At 43.3% G+C, this 9,798-nt stretch overlaps 1 protein-coding gene and 1 long non-coding RNA gene across 3 annotated transcripts; both read right to left on the bottom strand.

Moving 5' to 3' along the window:
- Positions 1-218: 218 nt before the first annotated feature.
- Positions 219-4,889, bottom strand: LOC147966553 (uncharacterized). Of its 2 annotated transcripts, XR_015608979.1 has the most exons (4): positions 1,793-4,888; positions 1,242-1,305; positions 975-1,138; positions 219-860 (listed from the first exon to the last, which is right to left on the bottom strand). It is a non-coding gene; the product is annotated as an uncharacterized LOC147966553 (long non-coding RNA). The 2 variants fall into 2 exon arrangements; XR_015608978.1 differs by having other exon boundaries at positions 975-1,305; positions 1,793-4,889.
- A 148-nt stretch (positions 4,890-5,037) lies between these two features.
- Positions 5,038-7,598, bottom strand: LOC147966554 (F-box protein At1g52495-like). Its single transcript, XM_087528952.1, has 3 exons — positions 7,345-7,598; positions 6,548-6,932; positions 5,038-6,243 (listed from the first exon to the last, which is right to left on the bottom strand). Exons 2-3 carry the CDS (start codon positions 6,588-6,590, stop codon positions 5,186-5,188), a joined length of 1,101 nt encoding a protein of 366 aa, XP_087385078.1. The 5' UTR covers positions 6,591-6,932; positions 7,345-7,598; the 3' UTR covers positions 5,038-5,185.
- Between the last annotated feature and the right edge of the window lie 2,200 nt (positions 7,599-9,798).

The following is a 9,798-nucleotide window of genomic DNA, read 5'->3' on the forward strand; positions in this document are numbered from 1 at the left end:
CCACTACAAGTTTTGTACAGAATCAACATCTCATGAAACATTGATTCTTACAATGGTTAGCAGCTGAGTGAAATGTTAAACATAGTCCTAAATGATGAAGTGGGATGATAAATATAATTCCAAATGATGCGACAGACAGATGCGATATTTACATGCCTAATCAGATGCTATGGTATTATGAACAAGAACGAATTGCATCACAACATTGCATTCAAAAGTTGACTGTAACATTATCATTCAATTTAACAAGTAGTGCTCCAAGCTCTTCTAAAAACCAGGTGCAATTTGCTTAGTCAGAGAAGTGAAAAAACTGCCTCATCTCATCATCGGCTACAACAAAAAACAGAAACAAGTAACTTTGCTAAATTTGTAGAATTATTAAGAAGACCACCTGTAGTCTCTAAGAAACAACAGGCGGGTCAGCTTGACAAATACTCCCTCCGTCCCATAATATAAGACCATTTTGCAGTCATCAACGTGCAAAGTAGCCACCTCTGCTCAGAACGCTGACCAGAACGACTTAGTAATTTCAGCATCAACGTGCATAGTAGCCACCTCTGTTCAAAAGGATATTCACAGAAATATGAATTTCATGCAACCATTAACAGTTGGAGCTTCTCGATCATAACTTTGTACAAAAAACTAACAGGCTCATAGTGGATATCATTCAAACATATTGCAGCCACAATGGGTATATTTATCACACACGCGTGCAGATGCCAGAGGGGGCATGCATGCAACAGATAATGGGACCTACAAGTGATGTGAGCAACTGAGGAATCACCCTGCAGGAATGACACACCATACGTGCAGTGACAAATTGTGCAATCTACTTTCGAGAAATGGTACTCGACATGGCCCTGCACCAGATACAGAGAGAAAAGGAACTATAAGTCTATAACAGGGCAATTCAATACCTAACCAGATGCAATTCACACATGGAGAATAAATCGCGATATAAACATTTCACTCACAAGTTGACTGTAATGCAATCGCTCCATTCAATCTAACAAGCAGTGTCCAAACTCCTCTAACAATCAGCAGGGGCGGAGCTGGAGCAAATGTTACCCGATGCACCACTTTGACCAGGCATAAATTTTTCAGGCAACGGTGTATTGGATATAGGTGTGTTCCATAGCTTCTAGCACACATATTATTGGATATAACAAAAGACAATTTGTGAAAACAAAATGCAGCCATCAAAATTCTTAATGTAATGATAAAACAGGGGACAAAATTACTTGAAAAGGATGCTTTGCATTTCCAAATTCCAAAATACATCGTCGCACAACAAGGTTCAGTAACCTACAACATACAAATAGAATTAAACTTACAAGTACAATATATTATCTTCTCACTAGATCTTTCAAATTAGGATGAAAATGTTCTATTAATTTTCTCTTGCCAGGATCATATTGAAACTCCTCTTCCCAATTTATGTCTTTTGGAACATCTTGTGATAGTACCTTTCTTTTGAGAAAAACTTGTCCATAGTATCTCTATTTGACAAATACAAATTAGAAATGAGACATGAACACCTATATAGACAAATGGAATATACTCTTAATTAGAAGTTATAACCCTAGGAAATGCCCTCATGCTTTGTCAAAACATAGTGATTTATTCTATTTGCTACAAATTTATATATAATTGTTGCAGTTTGTAAACAAAATAGGAAAAGCAAGAAAAGACTAGCCGCAAGTGTGGTCTGTTGTAAAACTTGTAATCTATGGACGCATGGAAGACACAGCGGAAGACTCAAGATTGGAATTTGAAAAGATTGCCGAATTACCGAGAGCCGGACCGGCGGACCGACGTGCAGCGTCGACTCGCCGGTGAAGACTCGGGCTGCGTGGCCGGTGGCCTACGGCGTCCATCGCCCTACCGCTTGGGTACGCGACGGCGAGCGGACGAGGCGTATGGTATGGAGGCTGGCTCCGTACGGTACGCGTGTACACAAACCTAATCTAGTTTTTCTTAGGTGGAAGTTTGATCGATGGATTTAGGTTAGGGCACTGCCCCCGTGTCCCGTGCGTGGATCGATTAAGGATATGGGCCAGTGTGGGCTGCCGAGGCGTGCTGGAAAGAACAGACCCTGATGCACAGCTATTGGGCTACCCTGATGCACTGGGCCTTTTTATTTGATAGGTACTACTAGCACTTTTTTGGACCCGTATTCCTGTGCATACGGATCAGCCCAATGGGCTCCGCCCCTGACAATCAGGTCAAACTGAACAAATCAAGATGATGATCAGCCACATGTAATCGTCGGTTACACAGTACATAGAAAGAGGAAATTGATGTATATTGTCTAACCATTTCATATTATTGAGAAAACCACTTGATGACCTTTAAGAAGAAGAAGACATCGATAAAAAACCAAGGCAATTCTCCAGTTCAAAGAAAAACAAAGACATGAGGCAGATCAATTTGCAACTATTTCGAACATTGACCAAAACTACTTCATAATTTAAGCATCAACATGCTAGCCACCTCAGCTCAAAAGAATATTCACACAAGTGTTCATGCAAATCATTAACCAGCCAGAGCTTCTTGACTATAACTTGCATACATCAAAAAGAAACTAGCCATCTCATAGTGGAGCATTGCACCAGACACCAGTCACAAAAAAAAGAACATGGCTCTGCACACAAGTTTCATTTCTCGAGCATATGTTAAGATTAGACATCACATGAAGCTGTGATTCCTTTAAATGTTTATCAACAGCTAAAGTGAAATGATAAATATAGTTCCAAATGATGCAACAGAGGCAGAATTATATAACATGTTTCAATAAACCAGATTCAATGGAATCATGAACAAGAATGAACTGAAACCGAACATTTCACTTGAAAGTTGACTATAATGCAATCATTCAATTTAACTAGCGCACCACACTCTTATAAAAATCAGGTGCAACTTGCTAGCTAAAAAGGAGGATAAGCTGCCTCATTTCACCGTCGGCTAAAACAAAACACAAAATAGGAACCGAATTTGCATTTGCTAAATAATCAGTATTAAAAAGACAACTGGGTAATCTCTAGAAAAGTAAACCTCAATAAAAACTAGGTACATGTTAATTCGGGCCTCTAGATAACTAGGAAAGCGAATGTAAGTTAATTTGGACCGTGGCATGTTAATTTGGATGATAGGTACTTCTTTTGCTAGGTACACATTTACTCAAGAAACAGGGTGAAAACCTCCTAGGAAGTACTGCTGAACAATCCTAGGAACTTTAAAGTACTGCTAGTTTTTTCTTTGTTTATTTTCCAATCTACATTTTTTTGTTTCCCACCATTTTGCATCTGATTTTTCACCTAGTATTTTCTATCTATTCTTTCCACCCAGTGTTTGAACCATTTTTCTCCCTGGTCTTCCTCCTTTTGGTTTGGTTCTGTTGTTTCTCACACATGTTTCACTGTTTTGGCTGGGTGTTCTTAACTGACTCTCAGCTTAAGTTAACCTCACCCCAGCTATCAGCTACTAAACCAATGGCCTTACTTATAGCTTTTTTCCCGTTCTTAAGCTAAGGGTACCACAGAATTGGTTAAAAGAAGCTAGCTCCGCAAAGCAAAGAATACAGTCAAGGATGCCCGCGTTGTTGCTCTGGTACAAGAACTATAACTCCAGTTTCAGCTGTTCACTGGTTTCAGATCACAGGTGTTAAACTTGTATACTGAATCAACATTGTAAACTGTAACCGCACTCCAAAGAATTTATCCACTATTTATAATATCTTAGTAGCCTACAACTAATGTGAACAGCTAAGGAATTACCCTGCAGGAATGGCACATCATATGATCTGTGATCAATAACGGCAATTAATACCGAACCAGATGCAATGGCCGGATGAAGAAGAATGAACTGCAACAAAAAATTTCACTGACAAGCTGACTGTAATGTGATCATTGCATTCAATTTAACGATCAGCGCATAAAGTTCCTCTAACAATGAGGTTCTAGTTGCTACTGAAAAAATTGAGAGGATGATGGCCACATTTAATAGTGGGCTAGAACAATACTTGGAAACAGGAAACTGATGTATATTGGCTCAATATTTAGTATTATAAGAAAATCATTGGATGATCTCTAAGAAAGAAGAAGACACTGATAAAAAATCCAAGTCAATTCATTAGATAGAAAAACAGAGGCATGGTGCAAGTCAATTAGCAACAATTTCGAATGTCGGCCAAAATGAGTGAATAGTTGTGGCATCATCATGCTAGCTACTTCATCCCAAAAGGATATTCACACAAGTATAAATTTCAAGCAACCATGAAACATTCAGAGATCATTGATCATAACTCGTATATACATCAAAATGAAACTAGTCGGCTAATGGTGGACTCAGTTTTTAATCTTCTGCTCATTAGTACCAAGTTCCATTTCTCGAGCATATGTTAAGATCGAAGATCACATGAAGCAATGATTCCTTAAAAGTGGTTAGCAGTTAAAGTGAAGTCATATATGTAATTCTAAACGATACAACACAAAGGCAGAATTATATAACACTATGTTTCAATACCTGACCAGATGTTAATGGAATCATGAACATGAATGAACTGCAACAGAATATTGAGTTGAAAGTTAACTATCATGCAATCATTCAATTTAAGTAGTGTTGCAAACTCTTCTGAAATCAGGTGCAACTAGCTAGTCAACAAGGAGGATAATCTGCCTTATTTCACCATTTGCTAAAACAAAACAAAGAAACATGAACCAACTGTACATTTTCTAAATATTTAGTATTAAAAGGATAACTGGGTAACCTCTAAAAATGAAGACCTCAACAAAAAGGGCAGGTCAATTATTCGGTTCAATGAACAGACACCAAGAGGCATCTAGATTGCTAACGGTTAAGTATTAAGTAGACCACTACACAGGGGGGGGGGGGGGCAAAGTGAACAAATTGAGAGGATGATCTGCCACATTTTATCGTCAGCTAAAACAATACTTGGAAACAGGAAACATATGTATATTGGCTAAATATTTAGTATTATGAAAACCACAAGATGATCTTCAAGAAATAAGACCTTGATACAGAAAAACCAAGGCAATTCTTCAGCTCAGAGAAAAAGCTAAATAATATTCACAACATAACAATCTGGTCAGATGAAAGGTGAACATAATCCTCTGGTGCCGGAAAGCAGGTATGTGAAACTAGAGATTGTTTGAGCCGAAGTCCACTAGCAGAGAAATCTGCGATGGAGACTAGCAACCAACTTGCCATCAATGTCAATCTGAAGTAGCGAGTCCTTGTCAATATCGACCAGCACGAGGACATCACCATCCCAATATGCAACATCCACACACCAAAAACCGCGAAAGTTTTTTAATAGCACCCTTAGCTCTGCAATCGGCAATTGAACCCGCCAGGCTTTGGAGGCCCAGACTTGGCCTTCGTAGTCCTGCATCACCCAGACATGAACAATGGTATTTTCTTCATTAAGACTGTACATGCCAAGCAAGTCACCCATCTCAAACAGGTCAGCCTCGGCATGGCCGGGATCAATCGGAGAGCGCATCTGCCGGAACAACTCAGCGGTGGTGTCAAATACCATTATCAGTCGCTCTGTGTGCCAATGCAGGCTACCACGGAAAAGGACAGGTTGGTGTTGCAACAGTCCCTTGGCATGCGCTCCGATGTGCCTCGGCTGCTGGTCAGAGCCTAATGTGAAGACGTAGAAGCCACTTTGAGCATCAGTTTCCGGGCAGACGCAGAGCAGTAGTCGGTACTCGCTGGTAGGGCTGTGTGGGTACATCCCCAAAACCCTGAAGTCATCAAGCTGGTTGAGACGAGCATACTGACGAGTGGCCGGGTTGCAGATGGAGAGGCGTTCACCCCCGCAGGTGGTGAAGACAAGGAGGCCGTCACAGCAGGCCACGGGAAAGAAGTCATGGGCACCACTGAGTTGGGCAACGGACTGGAGCTTGTCGTCTGCCCGGTGGTCGCAGGGGAAGGGGGTGATGATGTCTATGGATGGCGGGTCATCAATTTCAGTGTAAAGGAGAGGGAGTGAGGGCTGGCGGGCGTGGTGGGCGACAAGGAAGTCGCGGTCGGAGGTGGCGCCGCGCCAGGCGTGGCAGACGGCACGGCAGCGAAGGAGGGATTTGGGGGGCAGGCGAACGAGGATCTCAAACATGAAGATCTCATCCTGGAGGCCATGGAGGAGACTTGCGGACTCCGCCATGGATCCGTGCAGCAGTGGGAGTGACGGCGGTGGAGAGGAGATCTCACCAAAATCTGAAACAAAAACAAAGGTACATGGAGCTTAATTACAAATAACTAGCAATAGCATCAGCAGCGAAAAACAATACAGTCCAGTGCAGCAATCAGTAGCATCATACAATACAAGAGGCATTAAAAAAGCATAATATTTCATTCACAGTGCACGCATATTTCATATTTTAAGGATCAACACAGTGCACGCATATTTCATTCAACAAAAGCATAATATTTGCATAAGTTCTGCAAATCAAAAGTGGTACATATTCCTAAAGTAATCTTCACCAAAGTGGTACATATTCCTAAAGTAATCTTCACCAACCTAGAGCAATGTCAGTAGCAAGTTGGTTCCTAACCAGATCCATGTCAACACCATTTTCCTCCGAAGTTGACGTATCCGATGCATTTGTAGGAACAACAAACTATCATCTTCTGGGTTTCAATTGAGTAGCTCGGCATCTTCAAAAGAATTTGCCATTTCATCTTCCAAACTCCAAAGGCCCTCTCTATGCAATTGTGTTTGGACGAGTGGATCCTGTTGATGTACTCCAGCCCTGTTATTAGTTTGAATTCCCTCCCCACCTCATCATATGCATTGGAGGTCAAGTGAGTATTTGGCCTATTTCCAGCTCTCGCTTGCTTGACAAACAACTCGGTGATAATCCTTGTATTCTCAATGTTCCATTCAGCAACCATGTTGGACAATTCTATATAGAAGTTCATGTCACTGTGTGTGCTAAAAAAGATTGTATGCACTCATTTATAAATCTGTACAGCGACTACTTCCTCTAAAAAGATTGTATGCTCTCATATAAATCTGAACCTCATCCATGTCATCTGAATTTATGAACATGAAAAAAAACAGTGTGGGAGGGAGACTACCTAAACTATGTCATCTGAACATATTTAAAACGGTAGATGGACTACCTCAACTATGTCATATAGAAATCGGTGCAGGGGACATCCAAAAATATGAACCAAAGGGACTCATCTGGCCATCCTAAAATCTGAACCAAATGGCCTCATCTGCACATCCTAAACTCTGAACCAAATGGTCTGACTGCATGTAACATGAACTGAATGGAGGTGGGGAGGGGTTGTGCATACGCACAAGCTCACCTTGAGCTTCTGGAGCGGCGCCGGCGGGGCAGAGGAGCAAGGCCGACGACCTTAGGCGGTGCCGGCTGCTGACAGGTTGGGGTGGCGAGACAGAGGAAGGACTCGCGGTGTCGGGGAAGGGGCGGCTCGAGGAGGAGACTATCTTCGGGGTGGCCGGACGAGTTGGCCGGCGGCGGCGGGATGGCCTCGTCCGTCGCTGGCGGCTAGGGTTGACGAGCGGGTGAGGACGGAGGAGATTGGGGATCTGGCTAATAGGCTTTCTATCGAAGAGGTAAGCAACTTCGCGGTGGCAGGTTTGTGTAAATACCCCGAACTCCAGTTTTCTCAATTCCTGGGATCGGCAAAGCTGCGGCTCCACGTTTTTGTACATGAACGACGGGTAGATCCTTAAAATATTCATACTTGAGTTTCTCTTTTTTGCTTCTCTCGAATTTTGATCTGATTTTTTAGGGGTTATCTTAATATGTATTGTGAACATGCATGATTTTTTTTCAGATTTTTTTGCAATATTTAAATTTAAATTCAGGCTGCAAGGCACACGGTGCATGTCACCTGATCTCTCCTGGAGCCACACCGTTCGGGCCAGCTCCGCTCGTGGATTCGCTGAATCTGGGAGCTGGCGAGCTGCCGAACAGGCCCTAAGAACACCACCACTCTGAATCTAGTGCGTGCATATCTGGTCAACAACTAGACATCACCAATTTTGAGTAGCATATACAAGCAGGCTAAACACCTAGCACTCACAATAACATATTGGTTCATCAGAATCTGAACTCTCTCTCTCTCTCCCTCTCTCTCCACGTCACAGATTGACCCCATCGTCATCCCCTCCAGCGAGCATGCCCCGCTCCCTAGAGCAGAAGCGGGGAGTGCCTCCCCGTCTTGAGCGACGACGGCGCCGCCACCCCCTGTACCCACTGCCCGGCGGCTCCATCTCTCCGTCCCCTAGGTTCTCTATTTTGCTTGGATCTGAGAAAAAGTTGAGGGAGGAACGAACCTGTGCTGCACTGGTGGCGGCGTGGTGGCGGGACGGAGCTTTCCGGACGCAGCCGTTGCGCCGACCAGCGAGTCGGGGATGGAGTCGTGGCGCTGCTGGAGGCCAGGAAACCGAAGAGGGAGTCGGGGCGCTGCCGGCGGCAGTTATTTCGGCTTTCTACTACAGGGGAGCATACCCGGCCATCTCCGGGCCGGGACTACCAAAGCCGGAGGCAGAAAACCTAGGCCCGAGCCTGGCCCGGCCCAGCCATTGGGCCTATTTTTTGGGCCCAAGCCTAGCCTGAAAGTGATAAATCCCGCCAGGCCACGGGCCGGGCCTCTTCAGCGAATCACGAAAATGGCGGGTAGGCTAATATAACCATCTCTATTTTGTGTAACTCGTGTTAGGTTTTTTTTGCGAGACAAGTCTTTTTAGAGTTTATGTCAATTCATAATTTTTCTCTTTACTTTCAGAAATTATGTGTTGCTTCCCGAAAAAAAAAGAAATTATGTGTTGCATATTGTCCTAGCAATTATAGTTCTTTAAAAAAAATCACATGGACGTTTAACCCTGGTGTGACAAACTCATGTATTCGTACCTAAATGGAGATGGGAGATAAGTAAGTTGTGAGTTATGGATAACGAAGAGTTGCTTACAAAGTTATGTGAATAGATTTTCAAAAAAAGAGTTATGTGAATAACAAATCGGTTCGACCTAGTGGTTCCGTTAAACTTTTTGCCATGCATGAATCGAAACTTCTAGATGTGCTCTTGTCACTTGGATTCTCTTTCATACGTATATGCTTATGACCTGGCTCTTGAAGAGTGTAATCATTTTATTTCTCATGTCGTTTGTGTACAGCAGTGGGTCACGTGAGAGAATTAAACTGTTTTGTGACACTATTAGAGAATTAAACTCGTTTGTGTACAATAGGAACGAGAAGATCAGCTTTCTTTGGTTCGTTTGGTTGCAAGTAGTGATCGATGATTCCCACGGGACTTAGCCCACACACTTAACACCACTCGTTCGGCTCGCAGGTCACTCACCACACACAGGCGCGCTTCAAGATGTCAATGAGGTCCCGAAACCCGCATCACCGCGGGTTTTTACTCTATTAGGGGATGGAGATAGGCGTTTTTTCATTCCCGCGGGGCTGTTGTTGAGCACATTATACAACCCGACATGTTTCGTGGGTTTGCACCCGTTTCAGTAGTCCCTGAACCCGAAACCCGGTAAACCTGGCAATTTTTTTTTACGAAGCACTGATCCGGCGCGGCCCAACCCAAAGCTACCGAGCCTAAGCGACCGAGCCCCCCACCCCCAGCGTCGAAGGCCAAACTAACCCCTCGCTGGGTGGCCGGTATCGCTCGCTCCTTCCCACCTCCCTATAGCTGTTGAACCATCTACTATTGTTTTGTGTTAAAACTTGCTAAAGTTATGCTGCTGAAATATGTTCGTTTTGTTGTCGAAATATTACA

This window comes from Triticum urartu, chromosome 6A (genome assembly GCF_056163025.1).
Source record: "Triticum urartu cultivar PI428250 chromosome 6A, HENAU_Tu73, whole genome shotgun sequence".
Classification (NCBI taxonomy): Eukaryota; Viridiplantae; Streptophyta; class Magnoliopsida; order Poales; family Poaceae; genus Triticum; species Triticum urartu.